Genomic DNA, 16788 nt, shown 5'->3' on the forward strand with positions numbered 1-16788 from the left:
TTTCGTCCAGCTCCAGCAGGTCAGCTATCAGCTCCCTCCGTGGTCTGTTACTGGCACTCCTACCACGACTCTCCAATAGATCTTTTAGTGTGGGTCTTTTTCAGCCTGGCGTACTGCGACTCCATTCAGCACTTGCTCTTTGGATAAAAGGACCATCCCGCTGCTGCCAACCAATGTAACAGCTACCCAGGTAGTGAGAGGGTATAAGCCATTGGACACGTCCTTTTCCCTAGCAAGTTGCGATATGCAAGTAAAACCGGTATCATTCCATCCCCAAGGTCTGGGCATGGTTTCCTGCATGAACAAGGTGGGGGGGCTTGAGCTTATGATACAATTGAACAATTCACACCTATTGAGGATGGAATGTTTCATGTAACTGTTGAAGCTACAAGGAAGTTCTCACAGTCCAAGGGCGATTTCTGGGAATTTACAAGTAAAGATTGTTATACCTGGATCGGGAATACTGGGAATTGGAGTTCAGGCCCATATGGATAAGGTTTGGATCCCTGCAAGGCAGAGCCAGAGCTGTAGCTGAGTGAAGGGTCTGGGAATCTGAGGGGATTTAATTTTTATTTTACAGCGGATCGTGGTTGATGGAAATGGGAATATATATACTCTATGTCGTGATGAGGCAATCCTGTTACCTGATTGGATGCGTGACCAGAGCCCGAACAGATGACTACATCTTCCTTGATGAGACGCCCCGAAGCCGGACCCACGTACAAGACACAGAGGACCCCAGACCAATCTGCGATTACTACAGCTCACCAAGTTGTGTCCTCCTTATGTCATGTCTCCTGAAGAACAGAGTCTACATGTCAAGCTGTGTTTTCCTTTTATGAACTCATATGGACTGTAAGGACTGATTCATTTCCAGGTGTAAAGAAGAAGATCATCGCGGGACACTTGGGAGCATATGACAAAAAAAAGGAAGGACTGTTGTGGAAATTCCTATAAATGTATGTTGTCAGATGTCCCCCCAGTGTCGATTTTGCTGTAATGCGCTCAAGTGAGCGTATTCACGCATACAGACGTTGGTGGAAGGCCATTGGCGCAAACACCTTTTTATGGACACAGCAGATTTGCGAGCTCCTATTAAGGATGTTCATTTATGCCTCAGCAAGGGACTGGCCACTTCTTGTCGACTGGACAGATCTGCGTACATGGAAACTGTAGCATAACTATTCGAAAATTATGGTTATCTGATCCATGATTTAGTATGGTTTGCAACATTGGCAACAGTGGTTTGGTTTGCACACGGCTTTGTGCAGTGACCATGCTTTCTGATTCCTTTGTGTCTCACAGAACATGGTCACTGCTCCCAGCCGTTTTTACACACCACTACTAGCATTGTTTGAAACACATGTCTGTGATTTGTTCTTTTGAAAGTATACAAAATGTCTGATTGGCTGTTTTGTGAAGCCACACCTTTTGTTACTGATGTTGACCCTATAAATGAACAAACAGCAGGCTGCTCCAGGTCAGCGATGGCTGGGAGCTATGGATGAGAACAGCTGGTGTGATGGTCTCTTGACTTGAATGGATGGGCAGGGAATGGATGGTGAGTGAACTTATTTAGCTTAAAGATGGTTTATTTCATTAAGACGAAATTAGTGAGATTAGTACAGGACAAAATGGAGATGTGCCCTGCATATAGCCAATTTTAAAAGATAATATGAATAAAAGCACATTCAGTCCAATAAAAAGTTTGTAGCAGCACCACCATGTGTCAGCAAAACTTCAGTGTGAACACACCACCACCAAACTGAAAGCCGCTTACCAGAACTAGGCATGTAGACAGATTCTATTCAATGGGCTCCACATCAGATTAGCATCAGACTGGGGAGGGATCCAGGGAGCAGATCTCAAATTGCACCACATCGATGATTGAACATATCCTCGGTATATAAATAAAAACGGACCATAAAAATGCATAAGACATGTACTTACAAACATCTCATGATTAAAAGTGTGTATGCCGGCCAGCAATAGGAGAAAAATCCTCCCCATTGAGAACGTCTGTTAATGACGAAATGTCGTCTGGGAAGGCGCACACTGACGTCACTGCGTTCCATCTGAAGGAGGAAGGGCTCCTATTGCCGGCCGGCATACATACACGCTTTTAATCATGAGATCTTGTCAATATTCCTATCGCACACGTTCCTGGAAAGTATGGCTCTTAAAATGGAGGGTGCTGTGTACGCGGCATAACTGTATGTGATGAAGCCAAATTATAGTACATTCATGTCAAGATTAACTCTAATTTTTTTTAGAAAAAGTCTGGTGTCTTTTTTACAGACTTTGGATAGAAGTAACAGGTGTGGAAAAATTTAGCCTTTGGTCTTAGTGGTGCCTTCACACCAACCCTTCACAGTTATCCTTGGCAAACACAGGATTGGACTCTGCTCTTAAAAATGATGTCACACAGGTGTAGAAAAATTGGGACTTGAGTGTTGGTGGTGCCTCCGCACTGTAACCCTTTAGAGGTACTCTTGATGAAAGCAAGAATTGGCCTTGTTGTAAAAACTTTTAATTGTATGCACCTGTCAAAGAGGTGCAGGAAAATTGGGCCTTAAATGTTGGCAGTGCCTGCACATTGTAACCATTCACAGTAACTATTGGGGAGAGAAGGACTGGACCCCAATATAAGCAAATGAAATGTATATGCACTTGTCACACAGCTGCAGAAACATTTGGCCTTGGGTGTTAATTGTGCCAATTATACCAAAAAATAACCTAAAGATAAAATAACTACCCACAAAGCTAGGTAGCCTAGGCAGTCTTGCAGAGAGTCCGGATCTCCAACACATTTCATTAGCAACATCAGCATCAGGGACTTGATAGCTGCTGCTAGTCTAGGACTGATTAATTTTGAGAAATGTCAACCGGTCAAATGAGTCTGTGGACAGATGCACTCTTATGTGTCAAAAAACTTCCGTTAGCACTAAATGCCCATTTGGAAAGCATGCTGGGTGCAGGGCAGCCCAATGGATCGTCTACTAGAAAACTATCCATGTCTGTTTTGGCTAGATAGTCTTTTACCATATGATGCATACACTGCCGATGGGATCTTGAAGCTGACAGCCTTGGGCAACGAGGACTAAAGCATTTTTTAAATGCATTATTTCGGCGGCCCTCTTCTCCACCACTCCTCCTTTGACCAACAGAAGCCTCAAAAATACCTTTTCCATTAGACTGTACCCTACCAGAATCTGGAAAGGTGTTACAAAAACTCCTCTTTAAGGCGTCCTCAATATATTTCATTCTGTGCTCCCTCTGCGAGAGCAGGATGAGTTTCAAGACTTTACCCTTGTAATGGTGGTCAAGGAGGGTTGTCAACCAATAATGACCCTTCTCCTTGATGCCACAAATTCTTGGGTCCTTTCGCAGGGGATGGATTATCTCTGCAAAAGAGATTAAAGGGGTTGTAAAGGAAAAAAAATGTTTTCATAATAAGCATCATTTACCTGCAGACATTCCTCTTTTCACTTCCTCATTGTTTGTTTTTTCTCAGAAGTTTCTCTATTTCTTCTCTGTTCTGTTCACTTCCTGCTTGTCTGATTGTTACTCACCACCGTGAAGGGAGACTTTACTGCGGTGGTCAGTGATGTGCTCGCCCCCACCTGGGAACTACATCTGTGCGGCAGGACGCTCTCTACGTGTTAGGGACTTCAAGGAGGTGTGAATTACTGGGTGTGCTGCAATGCATACTGGGAAATGTAGTTCTTACATGAATGAGCGCCGCAAACCAGGAAGTGAATGAGAGAACAGAAACTAGAACGCCTGAAGATATAGATGAAGGAATTTAATAGGTATTTACTCGTTTTTTAACAGAATCATTACACTATTCTGTCTGTCTACCTTGCAGACATTGGGCCGGATTCAGATAGATTTCTCTATCTATCTGCTGGCATAACGTATCTGTAACTTTGGGCGCAAGTTCCGTATGCAGAATTAACTTTCGCCCTTGGTTACGGCGGTGTAACATATGAGTGGCGGCGTATGCCCGCCTAATTCAAATGGGGATGTTGTGGGCGTGTTTTATTTAAATTTAGGATGACCCCGCGTATTTTAATGTTTTTTGTGAACGGCGTGAAAGAATCCCAGTGCGCATGCTCGAAATTACGCCGCAAAGCCTCATTGGTTTCGACGTGAACGTAACTTACGCAAAGCCCTATTCGCGAACGACTTACGCAAACAACGTAAAATTTTCAAAACTTGGCGCGGGAAAGACGTCCATACTTAATATTAGCTACGCCTCATATAGCAGGGGTAACTTTACGCCGGAAAAAGACTAACCTAAACAATGTAAAAAAATGCGCCGGCCGGACGTACGTTTCTGAATCGGCGTAAATACCTAAATAGCATATTCCTTGCGTAACTCTACGGAAGCGCCACCTAGCGGCCAGCGTAAATATGCAGCCTAAGATACGACGGTGTAAGACACTTACGCCGGTCGGATCTTAGGGAAATCTATGCGCAACTGATTCTCTGAATCAGGCGCATAGATACGACAGCCCGCACTCAGAGATACGACGGCGTATCTGGATATACGCCGTCGTATCTCGTATCTGAATCCGGCCCATTAATTTTAGGCAAACATTTTTTTTCCTTTACAACACCTTTAAGCCCAGATTCACACTGGGCTGCGGGAGTAAAGCCGTGCGAGTTCAGCTGAAATCGGTCCAGTGTGGCGTTGCACCAGTGTGAACCAGAGCTTAGACAGATTTTTGAACAATATTTGAGAGAAATAGGCCTTTTGTATACATAGAAAAACTCGTAGATCTTTCAGTTCAGCTCATGATAAATAGGGGTAAACACAAAAGTGTTGCGTTTATAATTTTGCTCAGTATATATATATAAGAAGGCCAGTATGGTGGCCTGAGTTTATGGGAGGAGCCTGGAGGGTATTTAAGCAGCCCACTCACACATGCTCTTTGTCGGTTCAGTGTGCGGTACTACACATCACTGGGCCGACTCTTCCCAGCTCACCTCATGTCCGTGAGTCTGCGCATTCAATCGCATTCGACATCGCAAGTGCATTGCGGCTTCTCCGCTAAAATGGTCTTCGTCGGCGGTTCCCGCTTACTGTCGCAGGTAGTATTCAAACCTTTTCGTATCATGTGCAATCTTGCAATTCATTATGCTTCCTATCCTGCATCCCTTTTGTAAAAAATCTGCCTCTGAGTTATTGTTGGTCATGTTGGTCCATCTTCCTCCTGCCAAACATACGATTCATTTGTAGCCACTGTCAGTCGTTGTCCGATATCACTCGCCACAGGCTTCACTGGTTATAAAATTCACTGTCCATGGTTGCTGTCTCATCCATTTGGAGATTAGCATGTATTGTTTGTATGGGTTCTTTGGCAGATTGAGGTGGTAATTGGACCACCTGGTGCCTTGTCTGCACTTGATTAGCCTGGGGGGGGTGGGTGGTTGGTAGGTGATTGGTTTCAAAGCAAGGGTTAGCATACACTCTACAACCAATTCGTATCAGATTCGTTCAATACTCCTGACTACCGATTCATATCGGATTCATTTCATGCATTTTACAACCATTTTGTATCAGTCATTTCTCTTTATAACCGATTTGTATCAGATACATTGCATACTTTCTACCGTTGCCATTCGTTGTTTCCCCCATGCCGTGTGTTTTAGTTCCCGCAGCGGAACTTACAAATTGTTTGTACACAGTTCTTCTCTCTCATTTATTTACCAAAGTCATTACCTGTGTGTCATGCATGGCGCCACACCACACTCTTCGGATGTGTTGCACACCCACTCCAGTCCAAAGCAAACCCAGTCGCACGTTCACTATCCCAGGTAGGATTCATTACCTTGTTTGTCATGTCAAATTCGTGGCCACTCGTGGTGTCACCCGTACCATATAATCGGTTCCCGCAGTGGAGCTTACAAATTATTCGTACGCACTTCTCGCGTTCTATTTTCTACACCAAACCTCGTTGTTTTTCCCCCATGCACGGCATCACGCTACACCTTCCCGATATGTTTCACTCCAGCCACAGTCCGCCGCAAACTCACTCGCATGGCCCACTGTCACAAGCAAGATTTGTTATTACATTTTTTATGTCCTATCAATTTGCTACCATTCGTTGTCTCCCATATCCTTCGTTAGTGGCCCCTACAGAACCTTCGAATCAAACGGACGCTGTCCTTCTACCTTATACTGCTCGCTTAAAGGTACAAACAAACCAGGTGTTTCTATCCTTTCTCAGTAACCCAATTATTATTGATTTAGACCTTGCAACCATGCAAATCATCTCAGCAGCCTGACACTCGTGTTAGGACCCTTGCAACACATGACCCTTCCAAAATGCAAAAAAATTAAAATAAATGTGTATATACATAAAAACGCAAAAAGAAAAAAAATATATAAAAACGCAAAAAAATAAATAAACTTTGCCACCACACAATCTCAGCCCAGCAACCTGTTGAGACCATTGCAACCATGCAAAATCGTCTCAGCAGCCTGACACCCTTGTTGAGACCCTTGCAAACGCAATACCGTCTCAGCAGCCCCACACTCATCGAGACCCTTGTAACCACGCAATACCGTCTCGAGCAACCTCCCACTCGTCAAAGACCTTTGTGACCACGCAGTCTCGCCCCAGCAACCTGGCATTCATTGAGACCCTTGCAGCCAGACAAATCGTCTTAGGCCTCAGGTACACTGCTGTTGGTAAACGGACGTTTAGAAACAGTTGGGTGTTTTTCAGCTGCCCCTGATCTCTCCTCTATGTTATCTTATCAGTACATGTACACAGGATCATTTATAGTCGTTTCTAGGCAGTTGAGTTTAGAAACCTTCCCGAAAAAAAAAAAAAAATGGGTTCAGATGGATGTTCAGAGGCATTCGAAACGCCAATGCCTGTAACAGCTTGTAAACACTGCCAGACGTGGTAACTCATGTTTTCCAGCGTTTCATTCACAGTCGTTTTCATAAAAAAAAATCAGGGAATATTGTCTCAGCTACTTGACACTTCATTTGAGACCCTTGCAAAATGTAATATCATCTCAGCTACCTCACACTCATCTAGACCTTTGCAACCACACAATCTCGTCTCAGCAACCTGACACCCATTCAGACCTTTGCAGCTATACAAAGTCGTCTTAGCAACCTGACACTCATTTGAGACCATTGCAAACACAATATTGTCTCAGCAACCTGACACCCGTTCAGACCCTTGCAGCCATACAAAGTCGTCTCAGCAGCCCGACACTCACTTGAGACCATTGCAAAACGCAATATCGTCTCAGCAACCTGACACCCGTTCAGACCTTTGCAGCCATACAAAGTCGTCTCAGCAGCCCGACACTCATTTGAGACCATTGCAAAACACAATATCGTCTCAGCAACCTGACACCCATTCAGACCCTTGCAGCCATACAAAGTCGTCTCAGCAGCCTGACACTCATTTCATTTGAGACCATTGCAAAATGCAACATCGTCTCAGCAACCCCTCACTTGTTGAGACCCTTGCAACCACACAATGCCATCTCAAAACAAACCTCATAATCATCGAGACCTTTGCAACCACGCAATATTGTCTCAGCAAACCTTCATACTCATCGAGGCCCCTGTAACCACACAATATCGTCCCAGCAACCACACAATATTGTCTGCAGTAGTATAAAACACCTTGCGGCATGCACCTACGTGCAAACCCGAATGCAAACTAAACTTGCAAACACACCTCAGTGACAAACAATCAGCCACACAAACACACAGTGGCACCCAGTTGGCCATTCATCTTCAGTGAGCGCGGGCCACTCATCTTTTCTCTGTCTTTTTCCCTGAGGTTAGTTCAGGTTTCCATCCAGCACCAGCGAGGGCACGTTGGTCTGCGAGTGCACGTTGGTCTACGAGTGCATGTATATCGTCTTGTTGAGCACATGTGTATTGTCTTGATTTTCTCACACCAATGCAAGATCCAGTCCAAGTTCTCAAACTAGACCAAGCATCAGTAGCAGACTTGTGGGGCAACTTCCCCACCTGATAGAACAGCATTTCATCCCGGCAGTGTCAGCCGAACCACCACGGGCTTTTGCGGCCATTTTTCGGCCGCCACTGGTTCTCCAAACCTTGGCCCCAGAAATTCTCTTAAATTTCTGCTTCACCCAGTCTTCATCACGCCTCGTGCTGTACCCCATCGTGGCAGCTGCCCAAGTCTGGGGCTACACTTGAACAGGACATTTAGACATGTCCTAGCCTTCATATCGTATTGCCACACACAGCTGACCCTTTCTCACAATACTATCACGCCATATCTAGGCGTCCAGCATTTCCTGTCCCTGCAGGACCCCAGTAAATCGTCAGTATTCTCGAGCCCATGCAGTCAAGTCCCTCCTACAGGGCATACAGAAGCACCAACCTGTAGTCAGTGGCAAGCACCTACCTTTCAAGAGTGTCCTCTTTAGGGACATGTCTAAAATCCTTACTCATTCCCCGTTTAGGGCTTTGCCCAGCCTAGTCACCCAAACAGCCATCTACCAGGGGGATAGGTAGCAGGTACAAAAGCTCCCTGGGATGAGCAGGCACAGACACCAAGTCCATAATACAAGTGACAAACAGTGGGGTGTTTATTGGTGCTATATACAAAGTCTTTTTACAGGTGCTGTACAGTGTGCAGAAAAGCAAAACAAAAGTAATTAATCAAAAGCCTAGCCGTGTCCCGGCTCTAACTATACAATATGCACGCCCTCACTACCAGGCTGAACAAACCTACATGATTAAAAAGTGATCAGCGCTACAGTATATGTGAAAAAACACAATAAAAATATGTAAATGGCTTGGGAGCCAACACTCAGTGAGCTGTGTAGTAATCAGATGGGCTACAGCAGCAAAAACTTCCAAAAAGTGACCCATCGGATGGGCTACAGTAGCCAAATCGTGAAGGTGATTTCCTCAACCGAGAAAATCTGGGGAACAGTGTATCAATAAACAATAAATTAATAAATAATATAAAATATAATTATACAAATTATTGTGCATCAAAATGAAGATTCATACATCCCAACCATTCCGTCTGAGCATCCCTATAGACTCTAGTTATCTGTGTCATTTTGATGCACAATAATTTTTATAATTATATTTTGTATTATTTATTAATTCATTGTTTATTGATACACTGTTCCCCAGATTTTCGCGGTTGAGGAAATCACCTTCACGATTTGGCTACTGTAGCCCATCCGATAGGTCACTTTTTGGAAGTTTTTGCTGCTGTAGCCCATCTGATTACTACACAGCTCACTGAGTGTTGGCTCCCAATCCATTTACATATTTTTATTGTGTTTTTTCCACATATACTGTAGCGCTGATCACTTTTTAATCATATATGTTTACAGTTTTTGTGCACCTTTTAGATTTAGCAACTTCAGTTACTTACATACTCTTTTTGTTCACGTGGTATACGTTCCATTACTCGCAGTAGCGCAATAGACCCTTTTCTATTATTGAACAAACCTGCAGCTTGTCAGCTTCCACATAGATTGCTTAACAGTTTTGTTTACCAACCTTCTTGCTCTCACAGACCAACACTATCTGTGTGTCCCAGGGCAGAGCAAAGACTGTCTGCACAGATGAGCTTAAATTGGCCTGGGGGAGAGGGCCAACACCCGTACTGGAAAAGAGCTCAGAGATCCCTGAACGTATAAGAGAGGAGCCTGGGAGAGGTGTAAACCCCGAACAGGACTTTTCCAGGCTCTCTCTGGGACGCTCTGCTACACATCCTCCCCCCTTGTTTCAACCCCAGGGTTGGAACACCTGTAGCCCAACAGGAGTGAACACGGGACAGGGCATCTACATTCCCCATTTCAACACCTGGTCTGTGTTTTACCGTGAAGGAGTAATCCTGTAGGGCCAAAAACCACCGGTTCACCCGTCTATTCGTCTCCTTCTTTTGGGCCATCCATTTCAGGGGAGCATGGTCAGTTATCAACTCAAACTGGCGCCCCAACAAGTAGTACCTGAGTGCATTCACGGCCCACTTTATGGCTAAACACTCCTTTTCAATGACTGCATATTTTTTCTCATGGTCATTAAGCTTTCTGCTTAGGTACACCACAGGGTGTTCTTCCCCATTGTTTACCTGTGATAGTACTGCCCCGATACCCACATCAGAGGCATCCGTTTGAACCAAAAAGTCTTTGGCGAAATCGGGGGAGTATAGCACTGGCTGTGCACAAAGAGCTTTTCAGGACTTGGAAAGATTCTATTGGGGACCATTTCACCATTACTTTCCCTTTCGTAAGGTCTGTCAGTGGGGCAGCTATAGTTGCAAAATTTGGGATAAACCTTCTATAATACCCCGCAATGCCAAGAAAAGCCCTGACCTGCTTTTTATTTGCAGGACGTGGCCACTCCTGGATGGCTTCTATTTTATTCACCTGGGGCTTTATGACACCACGGCCAATAGTGTAGCCCAAATACTTGGCTTCCTCTAGACCGATGCCACATTTTTTGGGATTTGCCGTAAATCATTCTTTGAAGAGGGAATCAAGGACAGCCTGGACACGGGGCAAGTGAGACTCCCAGTCAGTGCTATGTACCACTATGTCATCTAGATAGGCTGCTGCATACTGTCGGTGAGGCCTTAGGGTCCTGTCCATAGCCCTCTGAAATGTCGCAGGGGCATTTTGCAACCCAAAAGGCATCCTCTTATATTGAAAGGATCCCTCCGGGGTTACAAATGCAGTCTTCTCTTTGGCGCTAGCAGTCAGGGGTATTTGCCAATACCCTTTTGTCAAGTCCAAAGTGGTCAGATAGTGAGCTTTGCCAAGTCGGTCTATAAGTTCGTCCACTCTGGGCATTGGGTACGTGTCAAACTTTGTCACTGCATTAAGCTTCCTAAAGTCATTGCAGAACCTACAAGTGCCATCCGGTTTTAGGACTAACACGATGGGGCTAGACCAGTCACTATTGGATTCCTCAATGACATCTACCTCCAACATCCTTCTAACTTCATCACTGATGTTCTTTCTCCTCGCTTCAGGAATTCGGTACGGTTGGAGCTTGACACGGACCCCCGGTTCAGTAACAATATCATGCTGAACTGCTGAGGTCGTGCCAGGCAACTCTAAAAATTTCTCTCTATTCCTTATCAGGAACTCTCTAGCTTCCTGTTTTTGGGAACATGACAGGGTGTCTGGAATGTTGACCTCAGGGATCAGAGGGGACTTAATACCTTTAAGCACTACAGGGAGGGACCTCATAGTCAACGCTAGTCTATCCTTCCAGGGCTTTAACAGATTTATGTGGTAAATTTGTTCGGGCTTCCTTTTACCTGGTTGATACACCTTGTAATTGACCTCCCCAACTTTTTCAATTACTTCAAAGGGACCCTGCCACTTAGCCAGGAACTTTCTCTCAACAGTGGGAACCAACACGAGGACCCTGTCACCAGGTGAGAAAACACGGAGTTGGGTCCCCCTGTTGTATATTCTCTGTTGGGCTGCTTGGGCCTGCAGTAAGTGTTCCTTTACCACCGGCATGATTGCTGCAATCCTCTCCTGCATTTGAGCGATATGCTCAATGACACTTTTGTGGGGTGTCTGTTCCCCCTCCCAAGTTTCCTTGGCTATGTCTAAGGCCCCATACACACAAGAGGATTTATCCGCGAATACGGTCCAGCGGACCGTTTCCGCGGATAAATCCTCTCGAGGATTTCAGCGGATTTCTCTGCGATGGAGTGTACTCACCATCGCCTTGAAATCCGCGCCGAAATCCTCTGGCGATGACGTGTCGCGCCGTCGCCGCGATTATGACGCGGCGACGTGCGCGACGCTGTCATATAAGGAATTCCACGCATGCGTTGAATCATTACGACGCATGCGGGGGATCCCTTTCGGACGGATGGATCCGGTGAGTCTATACAGACCAGCGGATCCATCCGTTGGGATGGATTCCAGCAGATAGATTTGTTTAGCATGTCAGCGAATATTTGATCTGCTGGAATCCATCCCAGGGGATAAATATCCGCGGAAACAGATCCGCTGGAGTGTACACACCATAGGATCTATCCGCTGAAACCCATTCGCTGGGATTTTTCAGCGGATGGATTCTATCGTGTGTATGGGGCCTAAGAGTCCTCGAGGATGTCTCCCATAGAGCAGCTCAAATGGAGAGTACCCCGTAGAGGACTGGGGAACCTCCCTGATGGCGAACATCAAGTACAGTATCAGGAAGTCCCAGTTTCTCCCATCCTTGTCCACAACCTTCTTTAACATACTCTTTAATGTCTTATTGAAGCGTTCCACCAAGCCATCCGTTTGAGGATGATACACCGAGGTTCGCAACTGCGTCACCTTAAATAACTTGCACAGCTCCCTAGTTATCCGTGACATTAATGGGGTACCCTGGTCTGTAAGGATTTCTTTAGGGATGCCAACCCGACTGAACACCATAAACAGCTCTTTGGCAATGTTTTTAGCAGACGCGGCGCGTAAGGGAACAGCCTCAGGGTAACGGGTAGCGCAATCCATGATCACGAGGATATGCTGATGACCACGGGCAGATTTGGGGAGCGGACCCACAAGGTCCATGGCAATCCTTTCAAAGGGCACTTCAATAATGGGCAAGGGCACTAAAGGACTTCGGAAGTGAGGCTGTGGGGCTGACATCTGACACACAGGACAGGATTGACAATAATTCTCAATATTTTTCTGTATCCCAGGCCAGTAAAACCTGCGCAACACTCTTTCAGTGATTTTCTCAACCCCTAAATGGCCTCCTAGCAAGTGCCCATGAGAAGTTCCAACACCACCCGCCTGTATGGCCTAGGGACCACCAACTGCTCAACCACTTCATCATTCATTTTACATACATGATACAGTAAATCCTCATTGCTGCAGAAATAAGGAAAACAGGTCATATCCCCTGGTTCGACAGGTACATCATTAATCACCATTACATTTTCCCAGGCCCTGGCAAGGGTAGGGTCTTTTCTCTGCTCAGTACCAAAAATGTTCCTTGTGCACATTAAGGTCAGCAAACTCCAACGTAGGCTCAGAGTCAGCAGACGGCTGTCCAGCTCTACTGGTTGTGGGGACTTCCTCAGGCTCCTCCAGCTCTCCTGCCATAAATGAGAAAGGAAAGCTCGGAGAGCCCTGAGATGAGTCCCCTGAACCCACAATATCAGAAGTAGCCAGGAGCTCTGGCTCTGCGACTGAGTCAGGTACTGCGACCGGGTCGGGACGATCCCACAGTTCCCAAAACTTAAGGAAGTCCCTACCAATGATGGCCTCGTGCACCAAGTGGGGCACAAGTCCGACCGCATGGGACACCGTACCTAAACCAGTTTTAAACTGAACTGTGGCTATAGGATACTCCCGGGTATCCCCATGTACACAGATCACAGCAATTTTTTTAGCATGAAAATTCATAGTTTCAACCATCTCAGCTGTAACCAAAGTAACCAGACTTCCAGAGTCCAGCAAGGCCGTAATAGGCTTATTATTAACAGTCATTTGACACATGTGTTTCCCCACATTTGGCACTGCAGCGCATGAAACAGCAGCAAACATAGACTGCCTTCTAATGGACAGATCACACTGCATTGGTTCATCAGTCAATGGACAGTTTGCTGCAACATGTCCCAGTTCTTGGAAACGAAAACACCTGATGTTTCCCCAGTTCGGTTTGCTGACAGGCAGTGGTTTCCCTTGTTTGGGACGCCAAACTTCAGTCCTGGCACCAAAAATCATCCCCCCTACTTCCTTGCCATGCTTACAACCCACTTCCCCTGGAACAGTCTTACCGGTTGCCTGGGGAGACCGTGGCTTTGGGTGGAAAGTCTGTGCGGCTGTTGGGGTGGTGACCAGGTTCTCAGCAGCAAAGTACCTCTCAACGAGTTCCATCAGGTTATCTGCCGAATTGGGGTCTCCTTGACTCACCCACTTCTGCAGGGGGATTAGCAGTGACCTCAGGAATTGGTCCATGACCACACGCTCCACTATTTGTGGCGCAGACAGGGACTCCGGCTGTAGCCATTTTCGCACCAGGTGGATTAGATCAAACATCTGCGATCTTGGGGGCCTCTCAACTTGGAAGAACCAGCTGTGGACCCATTGTGCTCGAACGGCCAAGGTGACACCGAGTCGCGCCAGAATTTCCCGCTTGACCTTCTCATAGTTTCCCCCTTCTGCCGACTCCAGATCATAGTAGGCCTTCTGCGATTCACCAGACAGTAAGGGGGCAATCAGTCCTGCCCACTTGGTTTTAGGCCAACCTTCCCTCTCAGTGGTCCATTCAAATGTTAACAGGAAGGCCTCTGGGTCATCATCCGTAGTCATCTTGGACAGAAAGCGAGCCACATGGATGGCTGAAGCCTTGCTTCCAATATCCTTGATTTCCGCAGGTGCCCACAGTGCTAGCGTTTCTGCAACCTTAGTCAGGGTTTTCCCATCCGCTTCTGCAGCAGTGGCAAGCTGTTGAAACAGCCTCTGCGATTGCTCCTGTACAGCACCAATCTGCCACTGCGATTGCTCTTGTGCAGCATTAATCTGTTGGTACAGCGCCTTGGTTTGCTCCTGTGCAATAGCATTGGCTTGCTGTTGTGCAGCGTTGGCTTGCTGCAGTGCAGCGTTAGTTTGCTGTTGTGCAGCATTGGGTAACACCATTTGTTTGAGGATTTCCTCCATGTTGTCACTTTAGGTACTGGCCTTTTAAATAGTAACTTACTACTGCTGGTCGCAGCCTCCACCATATGTAAGCTGGGTACAAAAGCTCCCTGGGATGAGCAGGCACAGACACCAAGTCCATAATACAAGTGACAAACAGTGGGGTGTTTATTGCTGCTATATACAAAGTCTTTTTATAGGTGCTGTAAAGTGTGCAGAAAAGCAAAACAAAAGTAATTAAACAAAAGTCTAGCCGTGTCCCGGCTCTAACTTTACAATATGCACGCCCTCACTACCAGGCTGAACAAACCTACAGCTTGTCAGCTTTCACATAGATTGCTTAACAGTTTTGTTTACCAACCTTCTTGCTCTCACAGACCAACACTATCTGTGTGTCTCAGGGCAGAGCAAAGACTGTCTGCATAGGTGAGCTTAAATTGGCCTGGGGGAGAGGGCCAACACCCGTACTGGATCAGAGCTCAGAGATCCCTGAACGTATACGAGAGGAGCCTGGGAGAGGTGTAAACCCCGAACAGGACTTTTCCAGGCTCTCTCTGGGACGCTCTGCTACAATATATATATAATGTATATATGTAAATATACATAAATAATAGATTACACTTACTTGCAAACTATGCTGCCCCGAGATCTACCATGACAAGGTTTGATCTGCAAAGAACAAGCGATTGCCTTCCACATTTCAGGATGACACTTTCGAATATCTAGAACTGGAATGTTCATAAAAGGCATCTTGATGCTACCTTTCTCCCACAGCTTCATGTCATTCATTGCTCCCTGGTCTGATTGTGCATTGCAGCTCCTAAATAGTTCAATCGGCCTGAAAGAAAAACAAAAAACAATATACATTATACTAATGTTTTTTTTTTATTTTTTATAAATGCCTGCATCCAATGTACTAAGGCTTACTGTATGTGAATACATGGACAAAATAAATATATATGGATAAGCAAATCATATCCTCAAGGTATTTATTATGTACTTGTGGCATGAATTTACTTAAAAGTGTGGTTTGTTATGAAATGTACACTAAGCCAAACTGTAGCTAGCAATAATTGAAATGTAAAATAATATTTTTTGGTCTATCTGACTGCAGTTAGAGATAACTTGTGTACATTATGTAGGAACAAAACTGCATTAAAGTGTTTGTTACCGCAACATTTCATATTTTTGATATGTGCCTGCTGTACCATGTACCTGTATGAAAAAGCCTCCTGTTGTCTTTGTATTGCTTCCTTTGTGTGAAATCCCTGGTGTGACTTGTCCTGACATGCCTCCCCTGCACAGCCTTTCACCAAAAAAGTCAGTGTACTGCTGTGTCTCGTCCACCCAGATCTTATGCAGCTGAGAACAGAGGGAATGTGATCACTTATAAAAAAAAGGGGGGTATTTATTATGTTTTTTTAAAATCTATACATAAATGTTTTGTCTTTCATTTCTAATTTCAACTGAATAGGTTGTTTTACTTGTTTTACAAGGTGAACATTTACAAACACTTTAAGTTTGCATTGATATATTTAAAGGTGACTGTAAAAAAAACAAAGCTGAAGCAAACTATAAAGATATTCCTGCCACACTGACCCCTTTGTTATCCGCACAGGTGGTGGATGTGCCTGCCAAGAAGGAGTCGGATCCCAGCTGTGTAGGAGACCCGGAGGAGACCACCACCTGGCACACTGAGTACCCCAGCCATCTTGGCCTCCAAATCATGAGCCTAGAATAGCGGGCACAGAAGACCCTGAGCCCACGCCCCGGGAAATTCTGTCTGCAGTCACCTCTTGCCCTTTACCCCAGTATGGCATAATCCTAGATATCCAGAGCTACAGGAACTACATAGTTTTACTCTATGGAAAGAGAGGGGGATTTGGTTCTTTACGCAGTTGTATGAGGGGGAGGTGTTAAAAACATTGTCATGGATATGCAATAAAGTCTGGCAGCTTACCTGTCTCCATGTGTTCATTAGAGGCCTGACCCTCTTTCTGGTTGTCTTTTATCACCTTCCTCCCTGTATGGCTCCACCCCAGGCCATCCCAGGAAGCCTATATTAACCACTGCACTGCTAGTCTGCTTTCCTTTTCAACCGCATTGTTAGCTTAAATTCCTGTCTGCAGTGTGCTACGTTTACCTTCCTGT

At 45.5% G+C, this 16788-nt stretch overlaps 1 protein-coding gene across 2 annotated transcripts in view; it reads right to left on the reverse strand.

The window, feature by feature from the left end:
* RECK (reversion inducing cysteine rich protein with kazal motifs) overlaps positions 1-16788 on the reverse strand; it is an 861635-nt gene that overhangs the window by 332510 nt on the left and 512337 nt on the right. For both annotated transcript variants that reach the window (XM_040353423.1, XM_040353422.1), the window contains one exon: positions 15263-15475. In XM_040353423.1, the coding sequence (XP_040209357.1) occupies positions 15263-15475 (213 nt within the window). The remainder of the gene's footprint in view (positions 1-15262; positions 15476-16788) is intronic.

Source organism: Rana temporaria, chromosome 5, assembly GCF_905171775.1.
Source record: "Rana temporaria chromosome 5, aRanTem1.1, whole genome shotgun sequence".
NCBI classification, from domain to species: domain Eukaryota; kingdom Metazoa; phylum Chordata; class Amphibia; order Anura; family Ranidae; genus Rana; species Rana temporaria.